This window comes from Phyllostomus discolor, chromosome 9, assembly GCF_004126475.2.
Source record: "Phyllostomus discolor isolate MPI-MPIP mPhyDis1 chromosome 9, mPhyDis1.pri.v3, whole genome shotgun sequence".
In the NCBI taxonomy this organism is placed as follows: Eukaryota; Metazoa; Chordata; class Mammalia; order Chiroptera; family Phyllostomidae; genus Phyllostomus; species Phyllostomus discolor.
Genome location: NC_040911.2, coordinates 82,855,709 through 82,875,216, shown reverse-complemented (window position 1 = coordinate 82,875,216; position 19,508 = coordinate 82,855,709). Strand labels below are relative to the sequence as shown.

Genomic DNA, 19,508 nt, shown 5'->3' with positions numbered 1-19,508 from the left:
GAAACCAACCTGTGATTCTAGGCTGGCTGCTGCTAGTGCCAGGTCTGGGACCACTTAGCAAGAGGTACAGGCGCTAGGGGTGCTCACTGAGGTCAGCTGTTGCTTGTTTGAGAGGATTTAGAAAGTTTTGAAGCATAAACCAAGACCAGCCATTCATATAGAAAAGCAGCTTGGGTGGGCCCTTATGTTGGGTGGGATGGAGTCTCTGGGGATCTCCAGGGTGGGGCAAACAGTGTTAGTTAGCCAGGGTAATGGAGTCCCAGATATGGCACCCACCTGCTGGTTCTGTGGCTTTGTGGGGGAGGGTTCAGAAAAGGGTAATGGCTTCTGCCTACCTTTCTGTGTGGGAGAAAGCTGTCCCCCAGCTCTTGCCTTGATTCCAGACACTTGAGTTTCACTCTGTGTGTCACTGGTGCCTTTCAAGTAGCTACTCTAGTGCTGGAGCTCAGAGGGAGGGAGTTGGAGTACGTCCATGTGTGGGTTCTCCTAGGAGTAACTGCTTAGGGCTCCAGAAGTTTCTTCTATCAACTTAATCCCCCCTGGTTTTTGCAGCCAGAAGTTTGGGGGACTTATGTTCTTGGTACTGGAACCCTCAGCTGGGGGACTGTTTGTGGTTTTGGACTCCTCACTCCTGAGATATCCCTCCCAAATTTTTATCCCCCACACCTGGATGTGGGACCAGCCCATTCTGCTTCTCTGTTCCTCCCAGCACTCTGGCTGAATATGGTTTCTTTAATTCCATAGTTGTCAGACTTCCATTTAACCTGATTTCTGATGGTTCTCAGTGGTAGTTGTTCCTGATTTTAGTTGTAATTTTGATTTGGTTGTGTGAGGAGGCAAGGCGTTGACCTATGATGCCATCTTGACTGGAAGTTGTGCTGTTTATAGCTGACCTCCAATCCTTACAGAATTCTGAAAAGGCACCATGATTATCTAAATTCATCAAGTGGGGCAACTGAGGACTTGAGTGCAACCGAGATTTTCCAAGAGCACCCAGCTGTGGGATGACAAGACCATGGCTCAGTGAGGGTCTGTTCTCTCACCAGGCTCATTTCATAACACCCTGTAAAGGTTGATTTGATCATATCATAAATATTCTATTAACCAGTGATTTGATTAACATTACATTAAAATAGTATAGAAATTTTCTGGCAAACAAGGACCTGAGGCTCAGCAAAATTACCTGGGTTACAACATGAACATGACACCTGATTTGGGGGTACTAGTCAGTGCTGGGTGACTCAGACAGAGCAACTCAAATCCTTTCCAGTCTTCTAAAAAGCATCCATGATTGTCACCATTTTACAGATGAGAAAACTGAGGCTGAGAGAAACAATAGTCTGTCACCTCCCCCACTACTATGTACCAGAGCTGTTTCCTATGGCCCCCAAGTATTCATGACCATCAGCAGAGAAAGTGCCCACCTTCAGGAGACTGTCACTTACTGCCACATGCTCCAGGGAGGAGTGGCCTCCAAGTGCCCAGGTCTGGAGACCCTGTAGCAATAAATGGAAGAATGGTCTCCTGACAACTGGGTCTAGAATATGAACTCTTGCTCACCTGGGTCCCCAGTACTCTCTAGGAAATACCCCCCACCTCACCTTCAGTCTGTGGAGACAGGAAAAGGGTTGCACAGTGTTGTTGGGGGTCTAGTAACCCTTCTTTGCTCTACCCAGGTCACTGTCCCCAGGCTGCTCCTGCAGGTGCTCGGTGAAGAAAAAAGAGCATTTGGGGCTATACAGATGAATGTTTTTATATGCTGAATCATGTCAATTAGGAGTAGCTTCAGGACATGATGGGACATTTGAGTATCTGTCTCATTTAGGTTGTAAAGCTAGAGATGCCTCCCCCACAGGACCTTCTTAAATTTTTATTTTTTGCTGAAGAACATAACATATATGATTTTAAAGAAGAGGGTTGGAGCTTTCTCTTTACATTGACAAGAACAGTGGGATGGAGCAGAGAGCAGAGGCTGTGATTTCTGCTGCTTGGGGTTCCATTCTTAGTTCCTATTCCTGCTGAGTTCAGGTCTCTCTGTAAGTATCAGTGTCCTCATCTGGCAAAGGGCAACAGAGACCCCTTCCTCACAGCACTGTTTCTAAGGTAAATGCCATGATCAAAATACAGTCCTGGTCTTCCTCCCACGTACTTGCTTTCTGACCCAGGGTGTCATCTGGGCAGGAGCTTAGGGAAGAGGAAGGAGCACTCTATCAGGAGACAGATGGAGTCACTTACTACCTGTGGTTGCCTAGGGAAGGGGCACCCCAGTGGGAACTTTTGCAATATCTGAAAATTTAGGATAAAGCCACCTTCCCTGACTATGTCCAGGGGTTGTGGGGAGACCACTGCTACGATGTCTAGAAGGAAAATTGGCAATATCCACACAAAGTAAAATGCACGTACCCTCTGACCCAACAATGCCACTTCCAGGGGGCATCTCCCTCTTGGGCAAGTGACACGCAGACAAGGTTATCCCCTGCACTACTGTTGTAATAGCCAGAGGTTGGGGCCAACTTATATCCATCAGTAGATGGTCAGTGAACGATGCTGTCTCCATATGCTGGAGGGTGAGGCAGCTGTTGAAGAAGGGGCAGCTCTAGGTGCTGACGTGGATGCTTGATTTGGGGGATGAGGCTGAGGGTTGGGAGTGGATTTCAGTCATCTTGGGCTTTAGCACCTGAATGTGAGGGGCATGTGAAAACAATGCAAGGAATATTTTGGCTCCTTATTCAATGGTTTGTTGTAATTAGCTTTTATTTGCACCTACCATATGCCAAGACTTCCATGGAAAAAGGGTCCTATAACGGGGCAGGAAGGAACTTTCTAGGAATCAGATTGGGCTCTGGAATGATCTCATCACTCACTGGCCATGTGACCATGGGCAAGGCCATTGTCACCTCTTGGCCTCAGGCTCCAAACTATACATGGGGTGGGGTCAGGATGGATGGTCTAAAGGTCCCTTGTGGGGACATTCCAGGATTCAGTATCCTGGATCTCTGGAAAAAACTGTCAATAAGCATTTTTGCTGTCTCAAAAGGAGGATACCTATGTCACCCACAGGGGGCACATCCTCTCAAAGTGAGGGACAGTCTGAGAAAACCCTGCTCAGACCTTAAGTGACAGTGTAACCGGGTTCCTGAAATAAAGAGGATTTATCAGACAGACCCACAGTGAGCGCCCAGCCTCTGGCACCCCCTTCCAGCAGGGCTGGCAGAGCAAACAGGGAGTCTGTGCCCCTTAGGGATGTCTTCTCCTGTGATGCTTCTGAGGAGGAAATAAAGAAACATGTCCCCCCCTCCCTGCCCTGCATGGGTCTCTCCCAACTGCAGGGAGGAGAAGGAAGCTTCGTGGGAGAAGAGCTCTGCCTGCTCAGTCCCCTGCAGCTCCCTCAGCACCCAGGGCGGAGCCTGGCTCCCAGCAGGTGTCAGTGAGTGTCAGTGAGGGGGGCTTGGCCACACTGAGGGGAGCACTCTCTGGAGGAACTGGTGAGGCCTGACCTCTTGATGCGCAAGTCCCTCAGACCTTCAGTTCCCTCACCCCTGGACAAGGGGCTGGATGGGCTTGGAAAAGGCAAGGACAGAGAGGGGGGTCAAGCAAATGAGGGCTCCAGACTTTTCCCACCATTTAACAGACAGGGGGCCTGAGAAGATAGTAGGACGTCTCCAGGCCTCAACTTCCCTGACCTGCAGGAGGGGTGACATCAGACCAGCAATCAGATCTTGAGTATAATTGCCCACAATGACACCTGATTACTAGTTTCTGCTCTAAAAACAAAATTTATTCTTATGGACTTTTTGTCACACACCAGAGACAGAGGATTGCACTGTACTCACCACTCACGGTGAGCCGAGTGCCTGCTCCAGACTTGAGCTCCGTGTCAGGGCTTCCTCTTCGGAACTTCACACAGTAGTAGGTGCCGGTGTCTGCTGGGGTGATGTTGCTGATGTGGATGGAAAAGTCCGTGTTGTTTTTCCTTGTTACATCTGCAGCACTTGTTACTCGGGGGGAGTGGCCTCCTTTCTGACTGTAGATGAACTCCCGGCCTGGCCCTGTCCCCCTGAACCACATGACAGGCCCCACAGGGGAAATGGAGGTCACGGTGCAGCTCAGAGTGGCCATCTCTCCAGCTGCCACTGACACTGACTTGTCAGGCTGAATCACCCGCAGCTCCTCACCTGCCCCTCCTGGAGGGAAACACAGAGCAGGTATTTATCCTCCATGTGTGACCCTGTGGGTTTTGTCAAGTGTTTATCAAAACAGCTTTCTTTTCAATTTGATTTTATTATTTTGTTGTTTTATTTTAATTGTTGTTCAAGTACAGTTTTTTGCCTTTTACTCCCATCCCAGCTCATCCCCCAGCCCTCCCCACCTCCCTCCCGTTTCCACACCCCCCTTGTTTTTGTGCGTGTGTCCTTTATACTCGTTCTTGTAAACCCTCCCCCTTTTCCTTTGAAATTTTCTCCCCTCTCCCTTCTGGTCACTGTCAGCCTGTTTTCTATTTCAATGTCTTTGGTTATATTTTGTTTGTTTGTTTGTATTGTTGATTAGGTTCCTGTTAAAGGTGAGATTATATGCTATTTGTCTTTCACCACCTGGCTTATTTCTCAGCAACAGCTTTCATTGACTGAGTGCACACCCTCAGTGGGCCTGGAGTTCAGCACATTGCAATGTGTCATACATGTAACCTTCACAATAAGCTTGTAATGTGAGACCTTATTAGAAATGAGGAAACTGAGGCAGAGAAAGGGAAAGGGATGTGGCCAAGAGTAGGTTTAAGTCTTTCCCTGCCAAGTGGTTCTTCCTGGTGCCAGCAAAAGGGGGCATGTGCTGGGCCTTTTCCTGTGATGCTTGGCTGCCCAGCTCTGCTGAGTGGCTGCTGGCAGTGTGACCCTTGCAGCCTGAGGAGGGCATCACCAGTCTGTCTGTGCCTGGGACGCTGAGGCAACCATGGCTGGTCTTCTGATGATGAAGAAATTAGTTTCAGAGAAATTCAGTATCTCTTGGAATAATATTTGTTTGCAGAGAACTGCAAAAGGTAAACCAGTTCTTGCAAGAGACTCACTGAATCCTTACCACAATTTCAGCTTTAACATCTCATGAAAGGGACTGTGCTGCACCTGCAGCTGAACCTAAGCTACAAGGTGGGATTGATACAATGAACACCAGTTTTCCAGGTCATGGTTCAATTTGAGAATCCTTTCATATTATGAAAAGAAAGTTTACCAATAAGTAATTAGAAGCAATCAGAAGATTTAAAGATTAATGGACTTGGCTGTGTATGTTTTACAGGGTTTGGGTGCTGAAAGAAAGCCTTATAAAGGCCTCACATGTGGTGGACTGGGATTTGAATTGCAAAGACTCGAATTTGCTATGTCCCCACTAAACTTGGATACAGGCCAGGCGTGTGAAGAAACACGTTAGGTTCTGGATGGAGTGCAAAAAAAGGAATGGGCATTTAAGGAGCACAGAATGATGGCGCCTGGTTTCTCAGTAGCTCTGAGCAAACCCAGTGGATCTGGACATCAGGTAGTTTCATCTCCAGATGAGTCTAAACCCTCTCTGGGCGGTTTACTGTTCTCACCCACAAGGACGCACATCATCTGCAGTTCCTGTGGGCCCTGAAAGGTCTTTGTTTTTGGACTCTTTCTGCTTCACAGAAAAAATTCTGATATAAAATTGTACAAAGTCATGATATGATAAAGGGATAACATTAAATGCTTGATACACCCAGATATTATTTCACCAAACATTTTGAAATAGAAAAACACAACATTTCCTATTAGAAAATCACCCTCCCAGTTCAACAAAGCTTAGCAGACTACATGTTCACCTTTTCTTCCTCCTCAGAATCAGGTTGAATAGACAGAAGAAATGGAAAAGGGGTGACAGAATTCTAAGTGATATAGGCATGCTTTGTTCACAGGTGTTGAGATTCTTGCGATCAAAAGGCAAAGAGACCCTCCACCAGCAAAAAGATTATGACTCGCTTTATTACGGAATAATATCTGTAAACCCCCTATATCTCAGAAGCAAGCCTGCACATACTTGTTGTAGAGAAACAAAATGAAAATATGCAAAGAGGAAACATTTAATTTCTGGCTTTCAGAGCAAGTAAATCCATATTAACATACTTGTTTTTTAATAGAAAATGGAGGCATACTATTTTGTAACTTTTCCCCCTTAACTATGCATTAACTGCTCAGAAATACTTCTGTGGCATACATAACTTTCACTGGTTCTAAAGCACAGGTGGCAAACACAAGGCCCACAGGCCAAATTTGGCCCTCCACCTTGTTTTATCTGGCCCAGCACCTTGTTTCTATCCAGCAGCAGCACTGAGCTCTCGCTTAACTGTTAAGGAGCAGTTAAATTTATACAGTCCTAAAATTACATTTGGCCCTTTGAAGGGAAATGTGAGGCTGATGTGGCCCCTGGTGAAAATGAGTTTGACACCCCTGCTATAAAGCATTCTGTTGTATGTATGTCTGATATCAGTTAGGATGCTTTTGACCAGAGGTAAGTGTCCAAACATAATGGACTTAAGTAATTAAGCACATTCATTGTCTCACACACCACGCAGCTCAGACACGTCATTCAGGACTCTGTTTGGCCTCAGCCTCAGTGTGTTTGGCCTTAGGATTGTCTCCTGGTCCCCAGAGCTGCTGCTGCAACTGCAGCTTTGCATCTTCACAAATTGCATCTAGAAGTCAGAAAGGCTGCTCCTCCTCTCACATCTCAGTTTGTCAGCGAGGAGCGCACTTCCCACGGGTCCCCAGAAGATTCCTTCTCAGTTCTCTGGACTCAGGTCAGCTCACTGAGGAAGCGATTGATGGTTAGACCCTGTGGGAAGTGGACTCCGGAGTTTCGGGGGAAGGAGCTGAGAGAGGCTGGGAGGAGGGCATCAAGGGGACGCCCACTGCCTGCTGAAAGGGAGGGGCCACCGCTTACTCAGTGTTCCTCTGGGTCAGACATCTGGTCGTGTGCAGATGTCACTGTGAGCAGTGGTGTGGGGAGCACCCTGTGACCACGTTCTGAGGTGTGTGCTTAGCCATGTCCTTGAGAGAGGTTCTGAATTGATTGGTTCAAAGAAAATAAACAGTTTTAGAGCTTTGATGAGTATCACCAAATAGTTTTCCAAAACAGCTGTGCAAATCACATTTCCAGCTAGTTTTCTATGTGTGACCACCCTTTCACCCCCCACTTGCATACTCCCTGGTAAACCTGGTAGATACTAACTTTTTAAAAATAATACATCTTTGCCAATATAAGTGAAAAATAGTAACTTAATTTTTAACTTCTATTTCTTTCATGACAAATAAGATTGATATATCGGTGTTGTTATTTGCAGTTTGTAATCCTTCTTTTAATGAATTGCCTGTTTATTGTCTTTGCCTGCTTTTGTATCAGGAAATAGGACTTAATTTAAAGTGAGAACATAATATCTAAAGTGCCAAGACCACCACGTTGATGACAGAGTCTGATATATGGTTGGGGAGCCTGTCTTGTTATTGTTTAATACCAAGAAGGGAAATAATTTCATTGTCTCCATTACTATAGTTTGAAGTTGTATGTAAATTATATAAAACTAGGAACTTTCCTTAGTAATGAAGCCGGAATGTTTTATAAATTAATATTTTATGAAAGATGTCAAAATATTCCAATCATAGGAAATAACATGCTTTAAAAGGAATAAGTAACATTCATATTAGAGAAAGCATTGTTATCCCTAACATAAATGTAATGGTGATATGAAAAAATACCATTTGTGTCGTCATTACAATAATAAAATGATTGACATTGAATTGAGCATAAAGAGTGTGTTTAAGTGCTGAGTTACCTCTGGAAGTGTCACACTTCCCCAGACATTTCTGGCTGTGCACTCTCTGCCTCATGGAGTGTCCCACTTCTAAACCATTGCAGGGTGGGGCTGTGAGACTTCTCTAAACCACTGAGCTGTGTGCAGGTGGGAACATATGTTGTGGGACCTGCATTTAACTGCAAGACCCTCTATGGAGCAACTTCCCTCTGCCACAGAGATGCACGTGTCACGCTGGGCTCTGCTCCCTCAGCCTGGGCATCCGAGTGACAGTGACGTGCAGAGCTCCACACACAATGAGCATGTCAGTTAAATAAGAAGTAAAACAAGGTTTCAAGTTCCTGAGATTTTTTCCCATAGCATAATCATGTTATATTGTTTCCTAGGCTGGTTTAAGAAAACACCAAAATCTCAGTGGTTTAAACCAACAACAATGAATTGTGTTATAGTTCTGGAGGTCAGAATCCAAAGTTGGTGCTGTCAAGCTGCTTTTCATGGGGAGGCTCTGTGCCCTGCCTTTCCAGATTCTGCAGGCTGCCCACATGCCTTTTCTCATGATTCCAGCTTCCTGTAACTACAACCTCTTTCTTTCTTGTCACTTGCTCTTCTCTATGACTTTTAAAAATATTTTTTATTGATTATGCTATTACAGTTTTCCCAATTTCCCTCCTCAATACCCTCTCTGCCTTGTCCACCCCCAACCCTCCAGCATTCCCCTCCTTAGTCCATGTCCATGGGTTGTACAGATAAGTTCTCTGTTTCCTATACCATTTTTTATCTCTCCCTGTCTACCTGATGCCTACTAACCATGCTTCTACTTCCCTGTACCTTCCCCTCCACCCCCCCCACTGAACTCCCTCAGTGTGATATCCATTTCTTTGATTCTGTTCCTGTTGTGGTTGTTTGCTTAGTTTTTGTTTTCATTGTTTTTCTTTTCTTTTAGGTTTCTTTGTTGATAGCTGTGTGTTGGTTGTCATTTTACTGTTCATATTTTTGATCTTCTTTTTCTTAGATAAGTCCCTTTAACATTTCATATAATAATGGCTTGGTGATGATGAACTCCTTTAACTTGACCTTATCTGGGAAGCACTTTATCTGCCCTTCCATTCTAAATGATAGCTTTGTTGGATAGAGCAATCTTGGATGTAGGTCCTTGCCTTTCATGACTTTGAACAGTTCTTTCTAGCCCCTTCTTGCCTGCAAGGTTTCTTTTGAGAAATCGCTGATAGTCTTATGGGAACTCCTTTGTAGGTAACTGTCTGCTTTTCTCTTGCTGCTTTTAAGGTTCTCTCCTTATCTTTAATCTTGGGTACCTTAATGAGGATGTGGCTTGGTGTGTTCCTCTTTGGGTGTAACTTCTTTGGGACTCTCTGAGCTTCCTGGACTTCCTGGAAGTCAATTTTCTTCACCAGATTGGGGAAGTTTTCCTTCATTATTGTTCAAATAAGTTTTCAATTTCTTGCTGTTGTTCTTCCCCTTCTGGCACTCCTATAATTTGGATGTTGGAAAGTTTCAGGTTGTCCCAGATGTTTGTAAGAGTCTCTTTACTTTTTCAAATTTTTGTTTCTTCATTTTGATCTGGATAGATGTTTATTTTTTCCTTTTGTTCCAAATTGTTGCTTTGAATCCCAATTTCCTTCCTGTCACTGTTGGTTCTCTGAACATTCTGCTTCATTTCACTTTAGGTATCCTTCTTTGTTTTTTCATTTTTTGACCAAGCTCAATTAGTTATGTGAGCATTTTGATTACTGGGGCTTTAAATTTTCCAACAGATAGGTTGGCAATCTCCTCCTCCCTTAGCTCTCTTTCTGAGGCTTTACTCTGTCCTTTCATTTGGGCCATATTTCTTTGTCTTGGTGCAGCTGATATGTTGTAAGGGGTGGGGCCTTAGGCATTCACCCCTTTGCTGCACTGGGAGCTGCCTGTGAGGGAAAGGCCAGAGAGGAAACAGTGTGGCTGGCCTGCTTGTCTCTAGTGCAATTTTGAATGGACTCTCGGACTCTCCTATGAGACTGGGAGCATCTCCTACGAGACTGGGAGCATCTCCTACTGCAGCAACCACAGCCATAGCCCACAGCCACCTCTGAGTCTCCTTAAGTTAGCCCCTCCCTCACAGCCTGCCAGCTCCACAGCCAGCCTGCCCCCAATGTCCTCATGTTGCTGTGGTTTTTCTGAGTTGGCTGGCAAGGTCCGCTGCCTTACCAGTCTGGTTGTTCTGGTTGATTTTTTGTTTAATTCTTTGGTTGTTGGAATTCCATGCAGTTTGATTTTCTAGCGCTTTTGGTCATTTATTGATTTCAGATTGGTTGTTGTCTTCCTTTTTGTTGTGCAAGGAAGTGAAGGGTCTCTACCTATGCCTCCATCTTGGCCAGAACTCCCTCTGTGATTTTTTTTAAACACCTTTTTTGTAAGAACACTTGTAATTATATTGTGCCCCCCTGATAATCTAGGATAACATTTTCACATCAAGAGTCTTAACTTAATGACTTCTCCAAAGTCTCTTTTACCATATAAAGTAAAATATTCACAAGTTCTGAGCACTAATACATAGACTTCTTTTGTGGGGTCATTGCTCTGCTTAATACACACATCTCTTCCAACTATTATAGAAACCAGTTGCTGTAAGTAAAAACACATGTATGTGGCCTTGTCACACTGTATGAATGGCAAGACCATGCCTGGAATCTACAAGAAGAACTACTGAAGCAGCAAAATAAAACTAGAAAGCAATTGCAGAAGGAAAATGGAATATTCACAAATAAAAAGAAATCAAGCAACACACACCAAAAATCCTTTGGTCAAAGCAGGAATCACATGATAAATTAGTGAATGCCTCATGGTGAATGAAAATGAAAACACATGATGCAGACAAAGCAGTGATAGAGGCAAATTTATAGCTATAAATGCATGCATTTAAATAGAGGAAATATCATAAATCAATAATTTCACTATACACATTAAGAAATTAGAAAAACAGGACAAAATAAACCCCTAATATAATGAAGCACAAAGAGGTATATTATAAAGATTAGTGTGGAGATCATTATAATATGAATAAAATAAAAAAACCCAGAAAATCAATAATTTTGAATTGAAAACATGGGCTTCAAAGAAATAAACAATGTGAAAGGTCACATCTCACTTAGAATTACCACACTGCTGCCTTCCTCCTCAGAACTGTAGGACTCTGAGGCAGAGCATCCACCACTGAAGGACAATGGGGCCTGCCTCTCTCCCAGATCCAGCACAGAACTAGCTGTCACCATTAAATGACCCTCCCTTTTCTTCTTCCTCCCAGTTTGTGGACTCCACTGGCATTTTGCAGGAGCGTCAGTGCTGTGGGGTTCTGAGAGCTACTGACAGACTCTACATACCCCACCTCAGGGTGCTGCTCTGAATGTGGCAACTGTGTAAGGGCTGCCATAGAGGAGGCAGCAAGGCATCACCAGCATTTTCTATGCTAAGAGGAATGACTGTACCATGTTCCTGAGCTATGGCAGTGAGACCTGGTATCTGTAACTTCTCTGCAGAAACCCCAAACCTGGCAAGGATGATTCAGATTTTGGCATATTAGGGCTTCATCCACATCCAATACTGATGCTACCAGAAGAGTAACTTAAATTGAAAGTTTTGGACTCCAGGTCAAGATGGAGGCATAGGTAAACACGCTTAGCTCCTCGTATAACTACAGAATGAATTACATCTAGACTAAAACAAGTAACACCCAGAACCATTGGAAAATCAAGCTGTAAGGAAGTTTGACAACCCTGGATTTCAAGAAGCCACAATCATCTAGACAGGTAGAAGGGGTGGAGAGGGGTAGAGAGGCATGGAGATGCAGCGTGGTACAGTGAGGTTGCAACAGTGCAACAGGTGAACCCACATTCATGTGTAGTGGATAAAAATTTGGAGGAAAGCCTAGGAGCAAGCATTCCCAATCCCAGGCTAGACTGCACAGCCCAGGAGGATAAATCTTTATAACTTCTGCCTGTAAAAACCAGTGGTGTTGGAGTAGCAGAATAAACCACTGTATTTTCAGGAGACTCTACTTAAAGGGCCTGCATGGACTTAGAAAGTATGCAGACTCATGCCTTCTGGGATTCAGCTTGAGAGGCACTGGTCACATCCAGGGAGTAAGTGCAGTGACTGGAAACAGGGTGAGTGCTGGGTGAACCTCCAAAAGCAAGGCAGCGGCACTGTCCCCTCTCTGAGCGCTGCCCCCACACAGGGCCACAAAGTGGTGAAGAGGGTTGTCCCGCATTGGCAACTACCTAAGGCTCTGCATCACGCAATTTATAGCTTCTTTTTCTACAATAAGCCATGCTACTGAGATAGGGAGTCAAAGCTCTACCTAATACACAGAAACAAACACAGGGAGGCTGCCAAATTGAGGAGACAAAAAAATATGGCCCAATTGAAAGAACAGAACAAAACCCCAGAAGAAGAACTGAAGAAAATGGAGATAACTAACCTATCAGATGCAGAGTTTAAAAGACAGGTTGTCAGGATGCTCAAGGAAATCACTGAGTATGGCAATATCAACAAAAAGTCCCAGGGAGAAAAATGAAGGTTACACTAAGAGATATAAAGAAAAATCTTCAGGGAACCAACAGTAGAGAAGATGAAGACAAGATTCAAATCAATGATTTGGAACATAAGGAAGAAAAAAAGCATTCAATCAGAACAAGGAGAAGAAAAAGAATTTTTTTTTAAATGAGAGAATAAGGACCTCTGGGACATCTTCAAACTTACCAACATCTGAATCATAGGGATGTCAGAAGGAGAAGAGGAAGAGCATGAAATTGAAAACTCATTTGAAAAAATAATTAAAGAAAACCTCCCTAATTTGGTGAAGGAAATAGACGTATAAGGCCAGGAAGCACAGAGAGTCCATAACAAGTTGGCGACAAAGAGGCCTACTCCAAGACACATCATAATGAAAATGTCAAAGGTTAAAGATAAAGAGAATCTTAAAAGCAGCAAGAGAAAAGCAGAGAGTTACCTACAAAGGAGTGCTCATAAGACTGTCAGTTGATTTCTCAAAAAAAAAAAAAAAAAAGAAAAAAACAAACTTTGCGGGCTAGAAGGGACTGGCAAGAACTATTCAAAGTCCTGAAAAACAAGGACCTACATCCAAGATTACTCTGTCCAGCAAGGCTATCATTTAGAATGGAAGGGCAGATACTGAGCTTCCCAGACAAGGTAAAGCTAAAGGAGTTCATCATTACCAAGCCATTATTATGTGAAATGTTAAAGGGACTTATTTAAGAGAAAGAAGATCAAAACTATGCACATTAAAATGGCAACAAATTCACAACTGTCAAAAGGTGATTCTAAAAAAAACCAACTAAGCAAACAATCAGAAGAGGAACAGAATTATAGACATGGAGATCATTTGGAGGGTTACTAGCTTGGATGGGGAAGGGGGAGAATGGTGGGAGAGATGCAGGAAATAAGAAGCATAGATTGGTAGGTACGAAATAGACAAGGGGATGTTAATAGTATAGGAAATGGAGAAGCCAAAGAACTTATCTGTATGGCCTAGGACATGAACTAAGGGGGTTGGATTGCTGTAAAGAATGGGGGTACTAGGCAGAGGGGAACAAAGGGGGAAAATTGGACAACTATAATTGTAGAATCAATAAAATACTTTTAAGAAAGAAAAAAGTAATCAATGTAACTAAGAGAAGGAAGCTGCTGTGGCACCACAGATAAACCCTGTGTCCTTCTCTGTTTCTCAGCTGCTGCTCAGGGAGAAAAGTTGTGGGTCACCTTTGCAGAGTGTGAGCTTTTGAAGCCCTCCCACTTAGCACTGTTTGTAACCACACAGCCTCTATCACCACCATGCACTGCAATATGGCAGGTCTTTTGGTACCAAGCACATCATGGTTCAAGTTTTAAAGGCATGCAAAAAAACATTGAGAAGGGGGAAGCTGAATGGCTGAGACAAAAATGGGAGAAATAGGAATGAACATCACAGGAGAAGTGGAGGAAATAGAGAAAGAGAGAAGAGGGCTCAAAACTCTGCCATCTGTGCATCTCTAAATCTCATATTTACATTTCTGTCCTCTGAACCTTGGACTGTATGTCTAAGTGTCCATTCACATTTTTCTTTGGATGAAAACATCTCACAGTTAGCATGTCCAAAGTGAACTCCTGATCCACCCCCACAGCTCTCTCTATCTCACCTGAGCACCATTATTCTTCCAAATGCTCAGGTCACCAACATGTGGAGTCTTGCTCTTTCACCCCAGATCCTGTGCATCAGAAACCCTGTGGCTCCAGTTTCACGTGCATCCAAGTCTCCATCTTCCTCCTGTCTCTACTGGCTACTGTCCTGGTACCAGTCACTTCTTTCTGTTTGTGTGAATGCTCCACCTGCTTATTAGTCCTGCTATCTTCTATTCTCAACTAAATGCTATGATATTTTAAACCTTACGTCACATTATGTCACTCTTTTCTTCAAAACCTTGCAGTGGAAATATTTTTCACACAGAAAAAAGATAGATTAACAGCACAAAGAATCTACTGCTATGGACTTTGCACATGCTGTTCCCTGACAGGAAGGCTCTTCCCCCAGATAACACCATGGCTCCCTCCTAAACTTCTATTTGTGTTGGCTTGAAATTCCCCTAGTCCAGATGCCCACCTGGACTATCTGTTTAACATACATCCCCACTTGCAGATTCCCCAGTTCTCCTAATTAGCACTTTCATATTACTAACAATTGTCACTTTCTAACATTCTGTATAATTTATTTATCTATTGTTTACTGTAATTTCCCCACTGGTTATAAGTTCCATGAGGGCAGCCACTTTGTCCCTTTTATTCACCAGTGCATCCCAAGTTCCTATCACGTTTTGGTACATTGTACGTATCCAATACATATTTATTGTATGTGTGAATTGGCCAGTTGAACTTCTCTCTGAACCTCTGAAGCTTATTTTAAGTGGGCAAATCTGTGGAAATGATGTCAGAAACTGAGTTTCCCAACTAGACGACCTGGTGAAAACAAATGTATCCTGTGCATGCGCAGGAAGTGGAAGAACCCAGAAGCAGAAAACCACAAACCCTCTCCCCCAACACCCACCCCTCCCCACACTGTTTCGCACAAATGGTAGAAATTTCATAGGATAGATGTGCGGTAATGATGAAATTTATGAGCTCTAGGGTCAGACTGTTTGAGTTCAAATAATAGCTCTACCATTTACCATTGAGTGACCTTGAACCTCTCTGTGCTTTTTTTCTCCTCTGTAACTAGAGGTAACAAGTGAATCTACCCTGGGTATAATGATCACATGAGGTAAAAAGATAAGAATTTCTAATAGTATTTTCACATAGTGTGTTTGAGAAACCGACAAGTTATTATTCATTTTACTTCCTGGGGCTTGATGCTTCAGCTGACATTATAGGATATAGATGTAGGTAGATAAAGATTTGGGTAGAGACATACAAGGAGGCTTCTCCGTATCTTTTATTCCCTATTATCCCTCTTCACCCCCATCCATCATGGAAGAGGGACACCAAGATTATAATGTACAAAATTCTACTCATTTTACTCAGAGAGAAGTTTTCTGGTCTTAAGAGTTTGGGGGAGGGTAAGGAGCACATTTAGAGAAGTAAAGGAGAGAGGGTGTCTAAGAGACAGAGGGAACTAAACATCAGTTTAATCATTGCATATAGATTAAGAGGATTTGAAGAGAACAAATGGAAAGTCTTTTAAAAAATTCCGAATGTGGGTGTGTGCACACTCCTTCAAACCCCCTTGTACACTCACACAATACAAGCATTACAAATATATATGTGGTATGATGGGAGATAACTATTCTTTGGTTTAGTTCTCTGTGTTTTCTTATTTTTCCACAATCAGCCTCTACTGAGAAACCGTATTATATGGTTAAAAGAATGATGTCTGGATCTGCTTGGCCTGAACTTGAATTTGGCTGAAACTTTGCCTTACATATGTGACATTGGACTAGTTAATCTCTCTACCTCGGTTTCCTCATCTGCAAATCAGGGATCATAGTCATAGTCCTCACACAGGGATGTTGTGATGACTAGGGCGTTTAATACCCATAAAACTGTTGCTGTTATGGTTTGAAGCATCATCTGTTTAATGCCTCTGGCACCCAGGTTCAGGTGATAGACTCACAGAAAAATAATCAGGTCCCTGATTTCAAGGTCTCAGATATCAGTTTGTCGTTGGCCCTCTACAAAATCACTGGGTGATGCTCCCGGTCTTCCTGGAGGCTCTAATATTTCAGAAGCAAGAAAATGCCCAGGGGGAGAATGAGGAAAATCTATCCCAATGGGAGCTCACCTGTGAAGCCCAGCAGCAGAGTCAGCAGCAGGCAAGGAGCTGGGTGGAGCCAGGAGGCAGGGACAGGCATCCTGGTGGCCTGAGGAGCCTGCTCTGTCCTGATGTGTGCTGGGAGAGCTGGACTCTGCTCTGTGGGAGGAGAGAGGCCCCACCTCCTGTGATACAAGAGGAAGTAATCAGGCTGGGGTGCAATGGCTGGGGGACTGTAGCTCACTTCCAGATTCAGGACAGTTTCTGCTTCTAGGTTGTGAAATAGAATCAGGTAGAGAAGACAAACAGAGCAAGGAAATCCTCATCTTAGTTTTTAGCCACAGGCTGAGGAGTTACTCATCTTTGTTCTCAGAGAGACTTGGACAGGCCTGCAGGGAGTAGTGCTGCCCCTGCCTGGGGCCTCTGCTTTGTACTCGGCCTCTTACCCCAGCTGAGATCTTCATGGTGATGCCCCACTTGGTGGCCCAGGAGGTGAAGCTGTGGGCTGGGTTCCAAACTTTGAGTAGCTGACATGTGGCCTCATCCTCCCCAGCCTCCCCTGGGACTACTAAGAAGGAGGGAGGAAGAGGGTTCACCAGAGCCTGGTCAGCATTGGGATGGGAGCAGGTCTGCTCCTAAATGAGTCCATATTCTACCCTTTATTGATGGCACTGGTAGAACGTAACCCAAATGCACAGTGTGGTGTATGTGCTCGCAGATTATATGTGCTTCCATGCAACAATATGAATCATTTCCTCACACATTTCAGGACAAGATGTGTAGTATATGACCCAATCTATACTCCCAGGAATTTGTCTCAGAGAAATGTGACTAATGTCCACACAAAAAGCTGTGAGCAAAATGAATCCTAATGTCAGAAATCAAGAAGTGCATAGAAGTGCAATATCAGAGGTATGGGAGTAAAATCTAAGTAATCAGCAGTTGAAAATGGTTGTCCTTGGAGGTGGAAAATGGTAGGAGGTGAAAGGGACACCAGTTTCTATAAGTAAGACTATTTCATACTTAAAACATGAAAAAGATAAAAACAAATTCTAGATAATTAATGTTTTAAGTGTGACAAATAAAAAGAAAGTCCATACTGTTAGTGGTAGTGAGTGGATACGAGTAATGATCAAAATCAATTACCATGCTAAACAGCAGTCAAAAACCATGGGAAATAGTGATTATAAGTTTAAAGATTTCATGAACTAGGAAGTTTTAAAGTTAGTCCCAGTAAAGATGCATAAGAACATTATGGGAAACAGTATGTGAAATAGTAAACTTAAAGTCATAAAAGAAAACTTAAAAACTGGTATGCTATGTCCATGAATTGGAAAACTCAATATTGAAAAGATACCAATTTTCCTGAGTTAATACAAAAGTTCAATGAACTACAATAATAATTCTAATGTTTTTTCATGAAACATGACAAAGTCACTCTAAAATGCCATTGGGCCAAGAATATCACACCATTTTGAACAACAAGAAAAGATGGGAAGATTTGTCAAAAAGAGATATGAAAACTGATTAGAAAGCTAATCTAACTAAGACAGAGTAATTCTGACAAGAGACAAGTAGGTCAGCAGGGCAGAGAGCTCATGCAAAGAACCATGTATTGATAGAAACCTGACATATGGCAAAGGTGGCTGCGCGGACCAGTGAGCACTGGGTCATTTATCTTTGTGGAAGAAATAATGACTCACGCCACCTGTAACACACACACATGCTCACATACCAGTAAAATATACATAAAGCAAAGGCATAAATATTGTCTGAAAGGCATACATTGCAAGAGCAAAACTTGATCAAACATTGAAAAACTATTTTTGGTGAAACAAAAGCTCCCAAATGACACCAACCCTGCTTCTTTGTGGCCCACACTAGGGGAACAGGAGGGACTCTCCCACAGGTGCCATGGAGCACAAATCAGAGTGTTTGTTGTTCAATATTAGGTCAACTTTTAATACAGTGTGAATTGTAGCACAACTTACAGCAGAAAACTATAGAGCATAAAAAATTAATAACATGGAGCTACATATGTCAACATTGGTAGAACACACAAAACAGTATTAAGCATAAAAAAGTTTCAGAATGTTAGCACAGTATAACAGCATTTAAATAAAACTTAAAACATGCAAAGTAATATTAGATATTGCTTAAGGATTTACACATAAGTTGTAAAGTATAAAATCTTGCCTGGAATGACAACACCAAATTTTCAACATTTTTTTTCAAAAGGACCAGAGAATATAGGCAAAGTTCCTATTTTGGAAAGATAGAATGGTGAGTCCATGGATAATTTTTACATTATTCATTACGTATTTCAGAATACAAAATGCTTATTCAACTTAGTGATTTCAAATAGCTACATGTTTGAATGAAATCATACTTGTAAGAGCCCTGGGAAAAAAATCTGCTGTGAAGAGTAAGGGTTGTTTATGATCCCGGAGGATAAAACCTTTTCTCCTCATAGGCTTGGCTCTCCCTTGGGAGGGGGCGGAGCCAGTTGGCAGCTCAGTGCTTCTAGGTCCAGACACTTCCGAGTCCCCATGACCAAAGTCCACCCTTGTCTCAGCTTCATTATCAGGGAGAAGGACCATCAGGAGGGTGCACGGGGCAGCATGTTTGCGATGGAGGTGGGTGTGACAGAGTGAGGGGCCGTGGTCTTGGATAATCTACAGGCACTCTGATTGGCCTGGGTTGGTGGCACAGATAAAAAATGAAGCCCCTACCTGCCACACCCAACACCTCCTTCTGAGTTCTGAACTCTTTTCCATACCCACACTCATCTTTGCCATCATCCAGCACCTCCAAGTCTTTTATATCTGTACTAGTAGTTGACTTTGGCAATACTTTCTTATTCATTCCAAAGATATATCATATGAAAACTGAAATATGATATATAATAGTTTATGGGGGACTCTTTGCAGTTTGGGTATTGAAGCTTTGGCCTTCATCCCACCTCCATACCTTGGACTACCATTTCTAGGGTTTCATGGAATTTGTTTTGAAAACTTTCAAACTCTAGAGCACAACACAATGTGTAAGTGTTGGAAGCCTCTGAGATTCCTAAGGCACTTAGAGAAAAGAAAAGCATTTGGAACCTTCTCTTGAGGCTGATTCAGGCTTGTGGTGACAATGTGACTATGTGGGTGCCCACAGGACTCCTCTCACCAGCCCATGAAGTTTTCCTGGACCTTCCTTACTGAAGACTAATGTCTTCCCCCAACTCACCTGTTACAGGATCTATCACCTGCAGATGTAGCAGCACCTTGAAGCCCAGGAGGAAAGCCACAAAAATAATGGCAGATGCCTGTGAACCTAAATACAAATGGGCAGAAGGAAACATCCAATGGAGCTCTGTGAGTGGAAATTCCTTTCTCCACCCAGGAGACAGAGGTG

General features: G+C 43.2%; 1 protein-coding gene and 1 pseudogene across 1 annotated transcript in view; one reads left to right on the top strand and one right to left on the bottom strand.

The window, feature by feature from the left end:
- Nucleotides 1–16,247, bottom strand: part of LOC114506266 (signal-regulatory protein beta-1-like) — an 85,927-nt gene extending 69,680 nt beyond the window's left edge. The window contains exon 1 of the mRNA XM_036009649.1: nucleotides 16,137–16,247. Coding sequence (XP_035865542.1) covers nucleotides 16,137–16,206 — 70 coding nt within the window. The 5' untranslated portion in view covers nucleotides 16,207–16,247. The remainder of the gene's footprint in view (nucleotides 1–16,136) is intronic.
- LOC114506275 lies at nucleotides 4,933–5,736 on the top strand (annotated as a pseudogene).
- Nucleotides 16,248–19,508: the final 3,261 nt, after the last annotated feature.